The sequence below is a fragment of the Lampetra planeri genome, chromosome 58 (genome assembly GCF_965212315.1).
Source record: "Lampetra planeri chromosome 58, kcLamPlan1.2.h2, whole genome shotgun sequence".
NCBI lineage: Eukaryota > Metazoa > Chordata > Hyperoartia > Petromyzontiformes > Petromyzontidae > Lampetra > Lampetra planeri.
In genome coordinates, this window is record NC_136164.1 from 3,547,770 (window position 1) to 3,568,395 (window position 20,626).

At 51.5% G+C, this 20,626-nt stretch overlaps 1 protein-coding gene across 1 annotated transcript in view; it reads left to right on the top strand.

The window, feature by feature from the left end:
• Nucleotides 1-1,177: 1,177 nt before the first annotated feature.
• LOC144736008 (trinucleotide repeat-containing gene 6C protein-like) overlaps nucleotides 1,178-20,626 on the top strand; it is a 32,588-nt gene continuing 13,139 nt past the window's right edge. Inside the window, exons 1-11 of the mRNA XM_078618639.1 lie at nucleotides 1,178-1,763; nucleotides 3,133-3,348; nucleotides 5,318-5,550; nucleotides 6,278-6,334; nucleotides 7,923-7,980; nucleotides 8,881-8,999; nucleotides 10,182-10,289; nucleotides 11,892-12,023; nucleotides 13,264-13,338; nucleotides 17,406-17,571; nucleotides 18,910-19,014. Coding sequence (XP_078474765.1) covers nucleotides 1,178-1,763; nucleotides 3,133-3,348; nucleotides 5,318-5,550; nucleotides 6,278-6,334; nucleotides 7,923-7,980; nucleotides 8,881-8,999; nucleotides 10,182-10,289; nucleotides 11,892-12,023; nucleotides 13,264-13,338; nucleotides 17,406-17,571; nucleotides 18,910-19,014 — 1,855 coding nt within the window. The remainder of the gene's footprint in view (nucleotides 1,764-3,132; nucleotides 3,349-5,317; nucleotides 5,551-6,277; nucleotides 6,335-7,922; nucleotides 7,981-8,880; nucleotides 9,000-10,181; nucleotides 10,290-11,891; nucleotides 12,024-13,263; nucleotides 13,339-17,405; nucleotides 17,572-18,909; nucleotides 19,015-20,626) is intronic.

Consider the following 20,626-nt stretch of genomic DNA (forward strand, 5'->3'; position numbering starts at 1 on the left):
AGCAGCAACGCCTCCATTCCGCCTTCACTGCCGGGCCCCAACGTACATTGGCACAATGGCTGGGGTGGAAAGACGGCAACTTCCATATCTGCTCGACATACCGGGAAACAGCAACAACAAGCACAAGCCAGCGGCGTGGATCCGCAGTCTGGTTCTGCGGAACCCGAAGGTGCCGGCGCTACTACCGCTGCAGCAGCAGCGGCGGCGGCGACAGGATGGGGTGATGCAGCAGACTCGGGCGTTCCTGATCGAGGCTGGGGTAATGATTGCAAGCACCGTAGCAGCAGCAGCAGTGGTAACAACCTAAGTTCAGCCGGCGCCGCTGCGGTCGGCGGTGGCGGCGGCAGCAGCAGCAATAAAATGTCAGGCGCAACCGGTGTTACGGTGGGCAATGGCAGTAGCAGCGATAATACAGCGGGTGCCACAGTAAAAAGCAGCAGTAGCAATAATGCGGCAGGCACAGCCAGTGCTACGAGTGGAGTTAGCAGCAATAACAGCAGCAGCAGCAGCAGCGTGTCGGCCGCAGCTGGCATGACAGTAAGCGGCAGTTGCAGCAGCAGCATCGTAGGGTTAGCGGGTGTGACCGTAGTGAGCAACGGTAACAGCAGTGGAGCTCGAAGCAGCAGCAGCGGCGCAAGCAGCACCGGCGGCACCGGCGGCACCGGCGGCACCGGCAGCAGGAACGGACCCCCCAATCCGTGCATCAAGACGCCGGCGGGAGAAGCGCCCGCCTCCCAAAACCGGCGCGAAATCGACCCCCGCGTGCTCTCCAACGCCGGCTGGGGCCAAACGCCGGTGAAGCAGAACACGCCGTGGCCTATCGCGTCGCCGCCAAGGCCCCAGCCTCCACCTCCGCCGCCGCCACCCACGCAGCAGCAGCAGCAGGCGGCTCGTAGGGAGGGAACCAATGTGAGGCAGTGGACGTCACCGTCATCGTGCGGCTGGGACGATGGCTTCACGGTGGGCTACTGGGAGGACATTGCTCCCGCTATCGCGGCCGCTGCCGCAGCCGCTGCTGCTAGTACTGGTACTGCATCGTCTTCATCGTCGTCCTCAACAAAGTCAAAGTTTGGACTGCAGCCCCATTCGAGCTGGGCTGAACAGCAACAACAACAGCAACAGCAGCAGCAGCAGCAGCAACAACAACAACAGCAACAGCAGCAGCAGCAGAAGAATCATGGAGCAGGGCAATGGCAGACCGGACGGGCCGCTGAGCAAACTTGGGATAGCGCTGGCGGTTGGAATGACTCCCGCTCGCAAAGGGGGTGGCGGCGGTGGCGGTGGCGGCGGCAGCGGCGGCGGTGGCGATAGTGGTGGCGCAAACAGAGGTTGGGGGGGCGCTTCGACTGAGCGCTGGGGAACGTGGGAAGAGCAGGCGGCATCTGCCAAAGCTGCGGCAATGGCACAAACACCGGCGATGCCGCCACCGCCGCCGGCAATGCCGTCTTCATCTTCAAGCGCGATGCAGAGAGGCTGGGATGATTCTAGGCCTCCCTCCGCCTACCAGCAGCACCAACAGCAGCATCAGCAGCAGCAGCAGCAACAGCAGCAGAGGATGGGGTTGGAGGGTGGGTGGGGAGGTGGCGGCCGGAACAGCGACACGATGGGGATGTGGGATGTAGACTGGGAGGAAGAGGGAAGGTATGGGCAGATTGGGAGCGGCGGCAGGAGGAGAGGGATGTCTGCATCGAGCGAGCAGCAGCAGGACCGCGGGCGTCCCATACAAGGAGGAGCAGCGCCCATGAGGAAATTGTCTCCTACTGGTGAGAGAGACGCTCTGTGTTGTGAATGATACTCGTATTGAAACCCGGACCCCTGGAGCCGAGTCTCGAGATCCTGAGACCCGGTCTCCTGGAGCCGAGTCTCAAGACCCTGAGACCCGGTCTCCTGGAGCCGAGTCTCAAGACCCTGAGACCCGGTCTCCTGGAGCCGAGTCTCGAGACCCTGAGACCCGGTCTCCTGGAGCCGAGTCTCGAGACCCTGAGACCCGGTCTCCTGGAGCCGAGTCTCGAGACCCTGAGACCCGGTCTCCTGGAGCCGAGTCTCGAGACTCTGAGACCCGGTCTCCTGGAGCCGAGTCTCGAGACCCTGAGACCCGGTCTCCTGGAGCCGAGTCTCAAGACGCTGAGACCCGGTCTCCTGGAGCCGAGTCTCAAGACGCTGAGACCCGGTCTCCTGGAGCCGAGTCTCAAGACCCTGAGACCCGGTCTCCTGCAGCCGAGTCTCAAGACCCTGAGACCCGGTCTCCTGGAGCCGAGTCTCAAGACGCTGAGACCCGGTCTCCTGGAGCCGAGTCTCAAGACGCTGAGACCCGGTCTCCTGGAGCCGAGTCTCAAGACGCTGAGACCCGGTCTCCTGGAGCCGAGTCTCAAGACCCTGAGACCCGGTCTCCTGGAGCCGAGTCTCAAGACCCTGAGACCCGGTCTCCTGGAGCCGAGTCTCAAGACCCTGAGACCCGGTCTCCTGGAGCCGAGTCTCAAGGCCCTGAGACCCGGTCTCCTGGAGCCGAGTCTCAAGGCCCTGAGACCCGGTCTCCTGGAGCCGAGTCTCAAGGCCCTGAGACCCGGTCTCCTGGAGCCGAGTCTCAAGGCCCTGAGACCCGGTCTCCTGGAGCCGAGTCTCAAGGCCCTGAGACCCGGTCTCCTAGAGCCGAGTCTCAAGGCCCTGAGACCCGGTCTCCTGGAGCCGAGTCTCAAGGCCCTGAGACCCGGTCTCCTGGAGCCGAGTCTCAAGGCCCTGAGACCCGGTCTCCTGGAGCCGAGTCTCGAGGCCCTGAGACCCGGTCTCCTGGAGCCGAGTCTCGAGGCCCTGAGACCCGGTCTCCTGGAGCCGAGTCTCGAGGCCCTGAGACCCGGTCCCCTGGAGCCGAGTCTCGAGGCCCTGAGACCCGGTCCCCTGGAGCCGAGTCTCGAGGCCCTGAGACCCGGTCTCCTGGAGCCGAGTCTCGAGGACCTGAGACCCGGTCTCCTGGAGCCGAGTCTCGAGGCCCTGAGACCCGGTCTCCTGGAGCCGAGTCTCGAGACCCTGAGACCCGGTCTCCTTGAGCCGAGTTTCGAGATCCTGAGACCCGGTCTCCTGGAGCCGAGTCCCAAGACACCTGGTCCTCAGTCTCTCTTCCCTTCTCTCTCTCAGGCTGGTACGATCGTTCGCGGCCTTCCGAAGGCTTCTCCCGCGGCGATGACGGCACATCGCTGTGGGGTCGAGGCGGAGAGGGAGCAGCCCCGGGGTGGGCGGCGTCGCATCCCCCGCCCGCCCCCGACCCCCCCGGGGTTCTTCCAACCAACGCCGGGCGACCTGTGTCCGGCTGGGCCAACACTCCGGCCGCTGAGCGCTTCTCCAGCAGAACTGGTGAGTTCGGCATCCGAATCGGAATCTTTATTTGCACCGAAGGAGGAATTCGATGAGCCTCCGATGCTCTTTTTCTCGCACAAGTCCCCGGTATGGGCAAGGGGGTCGGCAGGTTACCACGGCCAACAATACGCACACATCTTCTTGGTTATTTCGGTAAGTCACGTAGAATGGAAATAGTAAAATAATAAAAATAAAACATAATAAATTAATAAAAGCTAAAAAAATTTTACTATGTTTTTTTTCATTATTTTATTTCTTCCATTCTACGTGACTTTACCGAAAGAACCAAGAAGATGAATCCCTGCAGTCACGAAAGCTTTAAATCGAAATTTAATACGCACACAAATAAACGATAGCGGTACAAAGATAGAGAAAATGGTAAGCAAGTCGCTGAAAATGAATAATGCCAGACCACACCAAGATAACACAGCAGTAGTCCCTCAATAAGATGGCACCGTTAGCCGAACTATTGATACGCAGGCGAGGAGAAATTTAACAAATCACATTTGCAAATGTGACTGCTGTATGCAGCACTCGTCTTCTGCTTCGTGATATGTTTTGAAGGAATACTTACGATGTTAGGGGGGGGGACACAAGGTTTTTGCAAAACGTTACAGCAACGGCCTTGTTGTCACCTCTGTGAATCCATGTTCTAGAGATATTTAAAAGATAATTAGATGGAGGCCTTAGGTGTCGTGGATTTGACAGTGGGCTCCTTAAGGACGTACTCTCCGGCACAGCCAGCGTAGCCCCCCCTCCCCCCGCGGTCGCGGTGGTTTTCCATTGGCCACGAACCGCGATGCGTTGGCCTCGCAGTGTCTGAAGATGGCTCGGGGCCACGCAGTGCTTGGTGTAGGTCGTGTGGCGTCAAGTCGGGCACGTGCACGGTGAAGACACGCTGCCGTGCACGTCATCGCATGCGTCGATGGCGACTTGATCGTTCCGTGAGAGGTCAAGAGTTCAGTGTCCAACCCACTGTGTTCCCGACCCGGCTGTCGTGAACCTCTCCCCCCCCCCCCCCCATCCCAAGCCCACATGCTTGCCCGCGCGCTGTCACGGTTCGCACACTGGACTTGCAACCCGAAGGTCGCCGGTTAGTTTCATTCTCCCGTGGCGCAGCAGTTCGAACGACGGTGCAAGTTTCTTAAATCTACCGCCCCCCCCCCTCCCCGCCACCTCTGTCCACCAGAGGTCGCAACCGGGTACCCGATACCCGTACCCTACCCGATACCCGGCTACCCGTACCCGGCCGGGCACGGGTAGCCGTTTGTGACCCTGGTGCGGCCGAGTACGGGTAGGCCGTGAGTCACTGGTGAGTCACCGTTTGTCACTCATTTCCCAACGTCTTGTCTCTTCTCACAATACAAGTTCCTAGAATCAACCCACCCGCGCCTGCAACATGGCTTCATCCCAGAGGTCGCAATCGGGTACCCGATACCCGTACCCTACGCGTACCCGGCCGGGTACGGGTAGCCGGGTATCGGGTAGGGTACGGGTACCCATTTGCGACCCTGGTGCGGCCGGGTACGGGTAAGGAATCAAAACCTGTTTGCGACCTCTGCTGTCCACTCAGAATGTAAATGAATTCGCCACAGTTAGTTGATCGGCACGTTGCGTGCGGTGGTACCAAGTGGCGGAGCTCCCACATTTTCTCAAGACGTCTTGGCCAACGTGTGCAAGTGTAGAGTCGAGCTGCCTCTCGTACGCACGTATGTACGTTGAACTTCTTTCGCACCGTCCGTAGCCAAATGTGCTCATAATCGGAGGTGCGGGGGAAGGACAAAAAATTAAACTCAAAAAGTAGTGCTAAAGAAATTCGTTTTCAATCTAGGTGATGTAAAAGTGCGATAGCTCTCGTAGGCATGCCCCTCCGCCAGCAGTGTCGCGAGAAACCAGTTGCAGGGTTGCGCTTTTACCTCCGAGGGTCTCAGTGGGTTCGTGTTGTGTCGACCGTCGCTGCGTGCAGACAGGAGCAAAATGGACGGCTGGAGTGGGGGGCTACCCGCTGCAGATGGGTTCTCTCCCGACTGGACCACACTCGGGGGGCCCCCCGCTGACGACCTCGCTTCGGAAAGCCTGTGGAATGGGGGGCCCCTCTCGACGCATAGTCCTGGGGGACATCCGTGGAGGAAACCACTGCAGCAACAGCAGCATCAGCAACAGCAGCAACAGCAGCAGCAACAGCAGCAACAGCCCAAGGTGTGTGTGGTGGTGGAAGCACCTGGGTCTGTCCCGTGGTCTCCTGTCGGCGAGCGTTCGACACTTGACGTGGCCTCAAAGTGCACCTGGCCTCGGATAAACGCCGTGGTAACGTCACCGTCACTTAGTGACTAATGGCGGGTATATTGGTATTGGTGTAAGCGGCAGTGTGGGGGGGGGGGTCTGTGTGTTTATGGTTTGTGTGCGTTGCCCTCCAAACAATAACAGATGGAGGAGTTTATGCTCGCAGCAAGGAGCGGGGCACAGTGCATCCCAGTTGAGCCACAACACCCCCTGGTCTCTATCTCGTGACCTGCCAAGCAAGAGCCTTACACATTTCCTGTGAAATTTGAGGGCGTCTGTGAATATCGGTGCGAGCGCGTTGTAGGCGTTTGTGTGTGTGTGGTTGTAGTTGTATGTGTAAGGGGGTCTGTGGTTGTGTGTGTGGGGGTGTGCACGCCTGTTTGTGCATGTGGAGGCTTACGTGGTGTGTGCCCCCCGAGTGGCTTGTTTGTACATTGGTGTCTGCCTGAGAAGAGTTGTAGGGGTTGTGTATTTTCCCGTAAATATGAGCGGCGTGCTCATGCTTTAATTACACGCCTGTTTTGTTTAAGTCTACATATGCAGAAAGGGGGTTGCTGTGGTAACGCTTCGCTGGTGCTGATTGTGGTTGCGCCAATGAGAATGGTGATGATCCTAATGCTGTCGGTGGTGATGATGTCTACAGGGTTATGAGCTGATGTTGGCGCGTCTCCTGAAGCAGCTCACTGACCTAGGCTTGTCGGTGAGTGACTCCCATTTTACACGGCTCACCAGGTGTGGCTTCCAGTGATCCATTTCACACGTGAAACAACTGAAGACTAGCTTACGTATCCAGACCAGGTAGTGACGAGCAAATCCAATAGTCTTCTTGGTCCTTTCGGTAAAGTCACGTAGAAGGGAAATAATAAAATAATAAAAATAAAACATAATAAAATAATTATCACGACGTTTCGGCCACAACGCAAGCGTCGTGAGAAGAAACGTCGTGAGAATTATTTTATTATATTGTATTATTATTTTATTATTTCCCTTCTACGTGACATTTCCGAAAGAACCAAGAAGATGAATCCCTGCAGTCACGAAAGCTTGAAATCGAAAAAAAATCCAATGGTTCCAAGTGTAGCCGAAAGAGATGTTCTTGCTAACAGCACTATTCAGGCTGGCACGGCACACGAGGGGGCTGGGTGGCCAACACCATGCCTGGCCGCCTCCATCTCACCATTGCTGATGTTAACACACCGTACCTGTTACTCATTTAAGGCTGAGTTGATCTAGGGGGAGGCCCAGGGGCGATTCAAATATTTGCCACTGTTATTGGTCATGAGTGGGAATCGAACTCGCGTTCAACGCGCAGTGGTCTAACCTCTACACTACCGCCACCCACGAGAGACACGCGTGTGCGATAAGCAGAGGTCGCAAACGGGTTTTGATTCCTTACCCGTACCCGGCCGCACCAGGGTCGCAAACGGGTACGGGTACCCGTACCCGGCCGTACCCGTACACTACCCGTAGCCGGCCGGGTACGGGTAGGGTACGGGTATCGGGTACCCGATTGCGACCTCTGGGATGAAGCCACGTTGCAGGCGCGGGTGGGTTGATTCTAGGAACTTGAATTGTGAGAAGAGACAAGACGTTGGGAAATGAGTGACAAACGGTGACTCGCCAGTGACTCACGGCCTACCTTTACCCGCACCAGGGTCGCAAACGGGTACGGCTACCCGTACCCTGCCGGGTATCGGGTAGGGTACGGGTATCGGGCGACCTCTGGTGATAAGCCCTCGTTTAACGTGGTGGATGCATTCCTGTAAAGTTCCTCGTTGAACGAAAAACACATTTGGCAAAAACAATTTTCCCGTAAATTACGTGGTGATAAAGTTTGGCGAGCTACGATGTACAACTCGCACAGTCAGATGGCGGGATAAATAACTGTGGGTACTCCGCCGCGTGCTGTATCACTCCGCTCACCCGCGCAGCTCACGAAAGTAGTGCGTCATCGACCGCTCAAAAGGCGCGTTATAACGGTGCGCGGAAAGTGTTCCCTCACGGAAGATTGGCGTGTTGTCTTGTTTTCGCCCATGGCTAACAAAAAAAAGCGTTGGCCAAAACATCCCAATACTGAAAATTCACCTCGCTTAAATTACTCAATTGGAATTGCACATGGCGGAAACGGCAGTAGCAACCATGCCCCTCCCCCCGACTGTGTAAACTGGGCAGGACCCTCCTGAAAAAGAGGTCTTGAGACTCTGTGAGACTTTTCTTGGGCAAACAAGTGAAACAACTATAACAATAAGCCGATTTTTGTGGTGGTTTTTTTTGGTCTGTCGTCTCAGAGGGAACAAGCAGAAGAGATGCTTCTTTCAAACAACCTCAACTCGGACTTGGCACTGGGTGAGTTGTCAGCGTGAGAATGTTGTAGATCAGGGGCAATAATTTCTTATTTAATCTTGACATAACTTTCGTGACTGCAGGAATTCGTATTCTTTGAGTCTTTCGGTAAAGTCGCTTAGGTAGGTTCAAAGAAAATAACAAAAAACTTCGACGTTTCGATCGCAACACAAGCGTTTGATGATGTTCGGATCGGCTGTGTTGCGATCGAAACATCGTAGTAGTTTTTTTTCTTTGAACCCATCTACGTGACTTTACCGAAAGACCCAAAGAATGTCTTCTTAACTCATTTAATTTCGCCATTGGTGTTCGTGTTGAATATCCTTTGTTACAAAATTTGGATGCGATTCAGCTCGCCCGGTTGATGTGACACGAACGCTGAGAACAACGCCGCCTTTTGAGGACCCGGCTGATCGCCTGCCCTCAACTCGTATTTAAAGAGCGCAGCGTCGTTTGCAGCTGCTGACACTGCCGTCGCGAACCTTCATTGCCCTTGTGAGCCTACTCTTTTCACGCAAACTGCGGGCATCCCAGCAGCAGCAGTGGCCTTTGGCTGGCCATGGAACCAGGACGGGTCACGGCATCGCGCGCTTTCAGACCCGCTTCTGCGGCCGTCTGGAACCGCGCTGTTCCGATATTAGGAAGCTCCCGGCGCGTCGAGAATGGTCCTGAAGAAGCTCGCCGGCACGTGGAGCGAAACGTCGGACGTCGTGTCAAACGGCACACGGCGGCACAACCCAAAACGTTCGTCGAGGTGTTTGATAGCGCGACCGCAAAAACCCACGCAGAACTTAGCCACACGAGCCCCCCGAAAGGTGTATCTGGTTTGGCACGGGTCACCGGAAACGTGGCAATGTGTGTGATCCTGTCGTTGTTGTGGTGTCGTCGTCGTGGTGTTCTTAGGAGCCCTGCTGAAGGCTAATGTCGACAAAGCCAACCCGGACTATGGCGGCGGTTTGACCCGAAGCCCCAACGCTGGCCTGAGAGAGCCCTCGCTGGAACGCGCTCATCTCTACGAGCAGGTGAGCGTGCGGTCGACCATCGTAGCGGAGGTGAAGGACGCAAGGCGGCAGGTGCTCCGCTGGGTTCCCTTCCGCACCGAACCGAAACACTCGACGCGGCACGTTCGTTGGATGCTTGCGCGCGTGATGGTTTAATTTGTTTGGCCGCCAAATAATTACATGACCCAACCCCAAGTGCCGAATATGAAATCGTTACGTTGGCTGCAAACCTTAATTTTACCAAACCGTTGTCCAGTACTGTGAATGAGCCTTCTATTAACCCTTGCCCGTTCAGAGACGTCTGCAAGTTTCCGGAATGTGCAAGCGGTTGGTGTTCATTTTATTTAGACGGGCGTGGCGCCGTTACTTTTAAATACTATGTGCTGCCCGTGGATAATTTTCGCGACACGACCGCACTCTGTTAGCTATTCTTAGGTTTTTTCGGTAAAGTCACGTAGGTGAAAAATTGATAAAAGTAAAATAAAATAAAAATCACGACGTTTCGGAGGCAACACAAGCCTCCGTCTTCAGGTGGAACCGTCACAGCACGACAGCTGTATCAAGTGAGACAAATTCTAAGAAAACCGTATTTGTATATATACTGGTTGAGGGTGGGAGGAGCCAAGGTAGGCCCTGAATATTATGTTTGTGAGGTTCGGTGCGGCTGAAGCACGCTGCTAGGAATGAGCCTTTGTTGTGTAAACTAGGTGCAGATGATGTAAAGGTGCGTGTAAAAGGGACTGAGCCTTTTGTAATGTAGAGGTGATGCGGCTGAAATCGCTGCCAGGAAATGAGTCTTTGTTGTGTAGAATGGTTGACTGAGACTTTGTTATGTAGAGGTGGTGCGGTAAAGTCACCTACGAAAAAACCTAAGAATATGAATCCTTGCAGTCACGGAAGCTTCAAATCTAGAACTCCGTTAGCTGGCGCCAAAATCTGCCACACGCCCTCCCGCATGGCCTTGTGGGAGCCTCGGGCACGGCCTCCGACCTGAAGGCTTAACAATAAAGTGTAAACATTTAAAAAAACATTTTCGCCGATTCCGTTGGGATGTCGTACACGTACGTGCACATACATCATCAGAATAGGAAAGGGTTAAAGGTCACTCGAGTGTCTTGTGACACGGCCATGGTTGAACCCATCGAGTCCTAGATGCTCACTCAGCCTCCATTGTGCCTGGCGTTGGTTGTTCACTCTTTTCAGAATGGAGGACACAGGAGAGGGTACAACCACCCTTCGCCGGGACAAATGTTCTCCAATCCCGGAGCCAGTGCTCGCTCACAGATTCCAGCCCCATTTCTATCCAATCAGGTGAGGGCAGGAAGACTCGGATCCAGGAGACTGGGTTTCCAGAGTCTTGAGACTCGGCTCCAGGAGACCGGGTCTCGGGGTCTTGAGTCTCGGCTCCAGGAGACCGGGTCTCAGCGTCTTGAGTCTCGGCTCCAGGAGACCGGGTCTCAGGGTCTTGAGTCTCGGCTCCAGGAGACCGGGTCTCAGGGTCTTGAGTCTCGGCTCCAGGAGACCGGGTCTCAGGGTTTTGAGACTCGGCTCCAGGAGACCGGGTCTCAGGGTCTTGTAACTCGGCTCCAGGAGACCGGGTCTCAGCATCTTCAGACTCGGCTCCAGGAGACCGGGTCTCAGGGTTTTGAGACTCGGCTCCAGGAGACCGGGTCTCGGGGTCTTGAGACTCGGCTCCAGAAGACCGGGTCTCGGGGTCTTGAGACTCGGCTCCAGGAGACCGGGTCTCAGGGTTTTGAGACTCGGCTCCAGGAGACCTGGTCTCAGGGTCTTGAGTCTCGGCTCCAGGAGACCGGGTCTCAGGGTCTTGAGTCTCGGCTCCAGGAGACCGGGTCTCAGGGTCTTGAGACTCGGCTCCAGGAGACCGGGTCTCAGGGTCTTGAGTCTCAGCTCCAGGAGACCTGGTCTCAGGGTCTTGAGTCTCGGCTCCAGGAGACCGGGTCTCAGGGTCTTGAAACTCGGCTCCAGGAGACCGGGTCTCAGGGTTTTGAGACTCGGTGCCAGGAGACCGGGTCTCAGGGTCTTGAGACTCGGCTCCAGGAGACCGGGTCTCAGGGTCTTGAGACTCGGCTCGAGGAGGTTTATATAAATGCATGTCTCTCTTTTCATCTTGTATGCCTTGTCTTTATATCTGTTACTCTACATTGCTCTTAAATATTTTACCATTGTAAATGGTTAAGACGACACGTGTGTATGTTGAACTTCTTTTGGACCGTGCGTAGCCAACTGTGTTAATCGGACACGGTCTACCAGACATGGTTCGTCTGGTAGACAGTCCTCAACGCGTGGTGGAGTGACATTCACGTGCAAAGTGAGCGTAGAGCTAGACCTACAAGAGTGAACGGAAGGCGAGTGACCGCCGGTTTCGCGAGCGACCCCGGAGCCAGTCGGTGGATCATCAAATCACACACCACCTGCTGATTTACTCTGAATTCTCTGTCGAGCACAGTGAGGTAGCGACTGGGTGCCCTACCCTAGATACGACAGCAGGATTATGACAATGTCTATACATGCGGTAGAAACCCCTCTTAACGAACACGCCCGTTAACACCTCATTGCTTCACAACAGGCCTCCACGGAGCTTACCGACCAACGAGCTCGCAACCGCCAATTTCGGCCAATCGGCGAGCCCCAGAGTGGCCTGACCGGGCCTCGGCCAATCGGCGACGTCCGTTCGTGAGCGTTGGGTGGCACGTCGTTTACATCCGGTGTCTGTCGAGGCTTCGACGTGGAAACGTCTCTTTTCGAATTCTTGGTGTTACCGAATCTCCTTATACCTGCTTAACGACCAAACCACTTGACTACCGGTTTCGTGGAACCCAATTGCCGGCGTTAAGAGGGGTTCTACTGTGCATATCTATCTTCATACCCCCCCGTGTGTGTTTGTGTGCCCAGTTGTCCCCTGCCCAGCTGTTGCAATGTGCTGCCAGGGCCAATAATATTAGCCCAGCCCAGCTCATGCAGGGAAACCTGGGGCCTCAACAGTTCGCAGTGCTCAACCAGCTGGCTCAGGCTCAGATACAGCTGGTCAGTTCACGCGCGCACACGCCACTCGCAAAGCCTTGATTTTTCTCCCCTACGGAAGCTTTGCGCCAGCCTAGATGTCAATCGCCATCGGCCATGGTCAAAACGCCGCTGCTGGGTTAAGGCCTTCCCCCGCTGCCGCCGCCGCCGCCACGCACGGTGCTGTGATGCAGCAGCGATCTACCCGGCACCTGTGCTGCACCAGAGCTGATTGCATTGCTCCCATGGGTGGGGGGGGGGCGGGGTGTGGTGGCGATTCCATTCCTTGGCTGCCACGCTCCCTTGTTATTCTCTACCATCAGCCATCGCCTTCCCTTGCGGAGTGTCCCTCCCGGCACAAGCGCCCCGCTGACTTTCCCTAACCGTTTGAGTGGTGTCATTAACCTACTTGTGTTCTCCTATCGCTTCGATCGACGCGCGCCCTCTTTCTTTGCTTCAGCGTAATTCCAAGCACGCTGCTTTCTCTCTATGCTCCTCCTTTGCGCACTTTGAATGGTTTTGTTCGACGGTTTTTTTTCCCCGTCAACGATCACGGTTTTCGAGACGTTGAGCCGAGTTCTCGGTTATAGCTTGTTGATGAGCTCGGGCCGCTGGCTACAAATGGCCGTGCGCGCGTTTTACGAGCCACGTCGCATCACGTAGTGCGCACTGATGAAAGAAACGTTCCCTTTTCGGCACATGGGGATGTTACCTTTCATCAGGCACGGAGCACTCCGAGCTATGATTTGGCAATACAATATGGCCTTCTTGATTCTTTCGGTAAAGTCACGTAGAAGGGAAATAATAAAATAATAAAAATAAAACATAATAAAATACAATTCTCACGACGTTTCATCAGCCATTTCGGACGCTGCCTTTCCGACAGACCGGTTCTTCACCTGAGGACGGCTGCTTGCGGTGTGGCCGAAACGTCGTGAGAATTGTATTTTATTATGTTTTAACTTTATTTTTACCCTTCTACGTGACTTTACCGAAAGAACCAAGAAGATGAATCCCTGCAGTCACGAAAGAAGCTTTAAATCGAAATGCAACATGGCGTTTGGAGACGTTGATAATCCACCGTCCGACTATTTTTTACGCTCGTGATTCGTGCAGCTGCGAGCGGCATTTATCTGCCGGAGGGGCCTAGAAAGCAACTCAGGTATCGTCCCAGCCAACATGCCGTGTGTAGGCTGCGTCTCGCCATCCTTGGAGACTTGATTGTTCCGTGCTGCCCCCCTCCGCGCCCCCCCCCCCCCCACAGGCGCAGCAGAGACTGCTGCTGCAGCAGGGATCGCGCAATGCATCGGCGGCGCTGAGGCAGCAGCAGGAGGCGCAGGTACGATTGAACGTGAACCACGTTCTCTATAATAGACTTGTTAATGGGTTGGATCGCGTAAATATAAATGTGCCGCTAAACCCGCCACCACCCGACGCAGCCAATTAGGAAGGGGTTTGTCACGTAAACAAAACGTGCCAATTCGTTACTAGTATAGTGTAGTGTATAGTGTGTAGTGTATAATGTGTAGTGTATAGTGTGTAGTTTATAGTGTAGTGTACTAGTTCAGTACACGCCGGTTGTGTGTTGGAGAGTAAACCCACTACAACATTTACAATTCGAGGTAGCCGGTGACGTTTCACCGGTAATTACAAGCAGCCTCGTCAGGCGACGGCCAGAGTTGTGGAGCCATCCTCCCGTTTCGGTCTTAGGGGGATAAATGCGGTGTCGTCACTTGTGAACCAATCGTATTCTCTGGATTATAAGATGTTCCGAAAAGTGTGACGTCAACCCCACCGATTGAAAGCTTTCGTGACTGCAGGGATTCATCTTCTTGGTTCTTTCGGTAAAGTCACGTAGAAGGGAAGTAATAAAATAATAAAAATTAAACATAATTAAATAATTCTCACGACGTTTCGGCCACAACGCAAGCAGCCGTCCTCAGGTGAAGACCAGGTCTGTCGTTCAGACGCTGTCTCCCCGACAGACCTGGTCTTCACCTGAGGACGGCTGCTTGCATTGTGGCCGAAACGTCGTGAGAATTATTTTATTATGTTTTATTTTTATTATTTTATTACTTCCCTTCTACGTGACTTTACCGAAAGAACCAAGAAGAAGGTCAACCCCACCGTTTGGTGTCGTTTATAAAAACATTTCTCCGGGAATGCGACAACCCTGGGAAAAGTCGAAACGAGTGTGTGAAATATAATAAAGTTACAGTGGTACCTCGGTATACGTCGTTAACTCGTTCCAGAAGGGGTAGTAGGACTTATTCCGAAAATGACGTAGACACCAAACGCATTTTTCCCATAAGAAATAAAGGTAAAGGAAATAATCCGTTCCAGAGTATAAGAAATTTTATTTTATATGGCATCATTGGAATTTCCTTTGCCAGTAGCAAAATATGATAATTGTTTTTTTTATCCTTTTATTTGTCAGTTTTGTTGCCAGATAAAAGGGTAAAAAAAACAATTACATTTTGCTAATGGCAAATGAGGTTCCAATGGTGTAAATGCTTACCCCGAGCTCTCATACTCTGATGGCACATTGTCTTTGAGTAGTGCGCCTTTTGGCGTCATCTGGTCCAAAACCATGTGAGACTAAGCTCTAAGGAAAGCTGTCTCGGGTGTGGACCAATCAACTTAAAGGACAGTGCACATGTTCAGAGTTATGTTTTTTGTTTGCATTATGACTGCAGGTATTGTGGTCAATGCAAACATGACTCCTTGTAAAAAAGGTGTCAGTTTTGTTGCCAGATAAAAGGGTAAAAAAGCCAATTATTTTATATGGCATGTTATACATTAATGGGGTTGTATAAAATAATTTAGACACTACTTATTACTGAAATGCATCTTGAACGAATTAGCAAAAAAATCACGTTAAAATGACAAAAAACACGTCAAAATTCACGGAGTTCTAGCAAGGGTTGTGCACTGAATGAGATCTACAGGCAGAATGAGGAGCGGCGCTTTGTTTCAACGGGGTCTACGCGGGTACGCGGTGACTCATCCCGACCTATACAAGTCCTAGCAAGCGCGTCGTATCCCAAGCAAGACGTCGTATCCCAAGACATTTTTTTTTTCCGTCAAAACACAACGTAGACCAAATTCTTTGACGTATTCCAAAGCGGTCGTATACCCAGGTGTGACTGTACAAAATATAGAATGGAAGCTGGTGAACTTCAGTGTGTCTTACAATCTGGAGAAGATGGCTAATGGTTGGGAAGTGGCTGCGTGTAGTGGCATTGCAGCGTTAGTTTTTATATACGTGTGGCGTCGATGATGCAAATGGAAACTCACAGTCGCTGACGAACCACAGACAAGCAAGCCCAGGGGGGGTGGCCGGCGCTACCGACAATTGTCCAAGATCTGCGGTCCTCTATACACAGGGTGCTTCAAAAAATGTGTAACACTTATATGATACAGTGGTACCCCAGAGATCGAACTTAATTGGTTCCAGAAGGCCATTCGAATACCCGATTTGTTCGAACACCGAATTAATTTTCCCCATAAGAATGAATGTAAATGACATTAATTGGTTCCAGACACAAGAAATCTCTCATTATAAAGCATTTTTACACGAAGTTTACAGTAATTACATGCATAAAAGCATACAAAAAACAGGAAACAACAAATAAATGGAATAAATAAATAAATCTATGGAGTAAATGAACATTGAACTTCACTTTACCTGTAGTAAGGGGAGTTGTTGGCTTGAGTGGAAGGTGGTGAGCAGGTGGTGGTGTTTTTGTTTGGAAGGGAAGTCCCCTTCCATAGTAACGTCGGGTAAACTGCCCTTCTGGGGTTCTTTCTCTTTTGTGCCTCTTTTCTGCCACCGACTGTGAGTCACTTGAGCTCTTTCTGACTAAAAGCTTATCTAAAGAGGTTTGTTTCTGCCACCGTTTTAGGATGTTTCGAAAATGACACGTTGCATTATCATTAAAAAGATTGCCCAACTCGGTTGGCTACTGCCTTATCTGGGTGATATTTTTAACTGAGCCTCTCACGATAAAACCTTTGTCTGGGCAAGTGTCATGCACGCTGGCCATAGGTGTATCAGCCGTACAGGTTCTTTCAACTATGAGACCTCCTTTACCAGCGGCAAAATATAGTAATAGGTTTTTACCCTTTCAACTGGTACAAAAACTGACACCTTCATACAAGGGATCATGTTTGCAATAACCACAACACAAGCAGTCAAAATGCAAACAAAAAGAAACAACTCTGATGATGATAATGATATGCACTGTCCTTGAAGTTGATTGGTCCACACCCGAGACAGCTTTTCTTAGAGCCTAGTCTCCATTGGTGTTGGACCAGATGACGCCAAAAGGCGTACAACTCAAAAATAGCGCACTATCAGAGTATTGAGAGCTCGGGGTAAGCATTTACACTGAGACCTCCTTTACCAGTGGCAAAATATATTAATAGGTTTTTACCCTTTCAACTGGTACAAACATGATGCCTTGTATAAAGGTGTCAGTTTTGTACCAGTTGAAAGGGTAAAAACCTATTACTATACTAGGTTCTTTCAAGTTGTGATTGCCCGTTCGACCTCCGAATTTCGTTCGGTTTCCGGGGCAAAAAATGTTGGGAAATATCGTTCGAACACTGATTTTGTTCGAGTTCTGGTGCGTTCAATCTCCGAGGTTCGACTGTACTATCTTTTTTAATGGAAAAAGAACGGATAATGCACTGTAACATGATAACAAATAGCTTCGAAACGTCAGTCTCTCACTTGTTCGCCATCGTTGTCAACGCGTGCCTGGAATCTTCTCCAGGTGGTCTCCAGAGCACGGAGGCAGATTTCTCGTGGTATTGTTGCAAATTATCGGAAGTGTTAGTTTTTTTTTTAAGCACCCTGTATATTAAGATCTCTTTGGCCAATTAATGAGTGTTTACAAATGCGGGAAGGGGGGAACCGGGGAAAATTCCATTCGTTTGAGGGGACAACGCTATGCCACACGGAAGGGACAGATATTATTCGCGCTTTTGCTGTATCCTGCTTTCTCCTGGCGAGCCCGGGTAGTGGCACATCCTTGTGTGTATGTGTCTTTGTGTACGATCCAAGCAAGCCAGACTGCTGATGAGACCCCCCCCCCCCCCGATTAGTACATCCGATTAGAACGCTTGGCCATGTACCGTGTGAAAGATGTTCAACATACGTACGTACATACGAGACACTTGGTCAATACCGGTCAGAGATTTTCTCCTCTTGAAACAATACTGCGGAAATGTATGCACTCCGGTAAAGCAGCGCTGCCGATGGGTTGTGTAAGAATTGCTTTCAAATTCGGTTTTGGTCGATTTCTCAGGAATTCTAAATTCTGTTGTGTCGAAGTTGGGGGAGAGGGGTGGGTTTGTAGCAACTTCTTCCCTTCTTTGATGTCCATTCTGTCGTTTGTGCAGGTGGCTCGTACACTCAGCACGATTCTACAGCAGCAGCAGCAACAGCAGCAGCAGCAGCTGCACCAGAGAGGGGCGTCGTCTCACCGTGGAAACGCGCACGGACCCCCGCCGCCCCACGCGGACGTGCAGAGCAGGGAGCGGCTCGGTACCAACTCTTTCCTCCTGGGTACGGACGGAGAGCCTGCCTCGTATGTGGGGGGGTGGTGGTGGTGGTGGTGGCCACGACGATGAAGAAGGTGGTGGTAGTAGTCGTGAAGGGTGGTGGTGGTGATTGGTGATGATGTTGGTGGAGGTGGGGTGATAGTTGTAGTCGTGGTGGTGGTATTACTGATAGTGGTGGTAGTGATGGTTATGACCTTGTCGGCGGCATTGAATAGACGGCAGTGGTGTTCTTGAAGGCGGTGACTAATTATGGTAACATGTTCTTGGTTCTTTCGGTAAAGTCACGTAGAATGGAAACAATAAAAATAATAAAATAAAACATAATAAAATAATTCTGAATCATTCGGACGCTGTCTCCCCGACAAACCTGGTCTTCACCTGAGGACGGCTGCTTGCGTTGTGGCCGAAACGTCGTGAGAATCATTTTATTATGTTTTATTTTTATTATTTTATTATTTCCCTTCTACGTGACTTTACCGAAAGAACCAAGAAGATGAATCCCTGCAGTCACGAAAGCTTTAAATCGAAATTTATGGTAACATGATTTGTGACTATAATCGCGGTGGCGGCGATGGTTGTTGATGACGGCTATCGCGACGTCGACGATATTTTTCTGGTGGTGATTGTGCTGCTTTTTCGGTGAACCCAATGGTGACGGCAGGCAAGATAGGCGATGTTTTGTTTTTTTCTCACCTTCCGGATTCATGCAGTCGCCACCATGACGATAAACATTCCTCTACTTCCACCTTTTTTACAAGGAGTCCTCTTTAAGAAAAGCCGTCTCGGGTGTGGACCAATCAATTTCAAGGACAGTGCATATCATTATCAGAGTTGTGGTTTTTGTTTGCATTCCGACCGCAGGTATTGTGGTCAATGCAAACATGACTCCTTGTAAAAAAGGTGTCAGTTTTGTTGCCAGATAAAAGGGTAAAAAAACAATTATATTTTTTACTGGCAAATGAGGTTCCAATGGTGTAAATGCTTACCCCGAGCTCTCATACTCTGATGGTGCATTGTCTTTGAGTTGTGCGCCTTTTGGCGTCATCTGGTCCAACACCATGTGAGACTAGGCTCTAGGAAAATCTGTCTCGGGTGTGGACCAATCAACTTCAAGGACAGTGCATACATTATCAGAGTTGTGTTGTTTGTTTGCATTCTGACCGCAGGTATTGTGGTCGGAATGCAAACATGACTCCTTGTAAAAAAAGGTGTCGGTTTTGTTGCCAGATAAAAGGGTAAAAAACAATTATCGTTTCTCTACTCGTTGAAACGCCCCCCCCCCCCCCGGTGTGTGTATACTAACATCGGCGTTCTCCGTTTTCTGTCGCTTTTGCCTTCTCAGCGCCGGGAGCGGAGGCCGCCTCCTTGGACCCCGTGTCGGCGATCGGTTCTCGGTTCAGGGAGTGGTCGCTCAGTCCCGGGGGCAGTGTGACCTCCGACAAACACGGTGAGACACAGGGACCCCCCTCCCTCCCTCAGCCCCCTCCCCCTTCCCTTCCTCTATGGTCAACGTCAAATCGCGTTTGATTAAGCAATTCAACTTCGTTTTCTTGGTTCTTTCGGTAAAGTCACGTAGAATGGAAATAATAAAATAATAAAAATAAAACATAATAAAATAATTCTCACGACGTTTCGGCCACAACGCAAGCAGCCGTCCTCAGGTGGAGAGCAGGTCTGTCGAGTAGACATTCAGACTTTTATTATTTTATTACTTCCCTTCTACGTGACTTTACCGAAAGAACCAAGAAGATGAATCCCTGCAGTCACGAAAGAAGCTTTAAATCGAAATTCAACTTCGTTTCTTAGACGATCGCAAACAGGCTCACGGTCGGCACCTAGGGCGGTTGTCCAAACGGTGCAGTTGACTAATGAAGTGCAACTCGGCAATGCCGGTTGCCAGATCTCGGTACAAATCGATTCCTGCCAACCAAACGCAGACACCGGGCCGGCCGCACAGCTGAGATCACCATAGCGGGGTGGGGGGGGGAGTGTGTAGTGCACTCATTGGGTTGGTGAGTGAGTGACTTGCTGGCAAATTAAGGATTGAATAAATAAGTGAGTGAGTGAACGAGTGGTTGGTTCATACTCTTAGAATTTTTCGGTAAAGTCACGTAAGTAAAAAATAAAATTAATAGAATAATAGAAATAAAATAATAAATCACGACGTTTCGGAGGCAACACAAGTCTCCGTCATCAGGTGGGACCGTCACCGTTAAATTTACTGAGACAAGCCCTTAAATACAATTTGTTTTGCCTCACTTGATACAGTAAATCTAGCTGTGACGGTCCCACCTGATGACGGAGACTTGTGTTGCCTCCGAAACGTCGTGATTTACTATTTTATTTCTATTATTACTTCTATTAATTTTTATTATATTTTTTTACCTACGTGACTTTACCGAAAAAAAACCTAAGAGTATGAATCCTTGCAGTCACGAAAGCTTCAAATCTAGAAGGAGTGGTTGGTTTTCACCACATTTTCCGCAGACCAAATACAGACCTTGAATCTCAGCCTGGGGATGTGGGAACCACGCAGTTTACCGTCGCGGAGTTCAACGCAGTTCCACCAGATATCGATCCAAAAGTCAATCCCCGCCGCGCAAACACAGATGCCAATTCCTGTAGTTGTGAACCCCAGGGGGAACGGGTGGTGGCAGGCCAAGTTTTTTCAGGTTGTTTTACTGCACCGTTGTTGAGCATCGTCCGACGTTTCGCTCCACGTGCCTGTAGCGTCCTTTTCAGGAGTGTTGTGATGGCTGTTTGAAGAAGCCGAAATAAACTTTTCAGTTGCTCCGGAACTTTCCCTGCATGTGGAGCAAAACGTCGGACATCGTGCCAAGAGAATCAAAACATGTATACAGTAGAAACCCCTCTTCACGACCACCCCTCTTGAAGACTAATCGCCTCACGACCAGCCTTCATAGAGCCCAATGTGTCGTGTGTAGTAGTGTAGTGTGTAGTAGTGTATAGTAGTGTAGTGTATACTAGTGTAGTGTAGTGTGTAGTAGTGTAGTGTATAGTAGTGCAGTGTATAGTAGTGTATAGTAGTGCAGTGTATA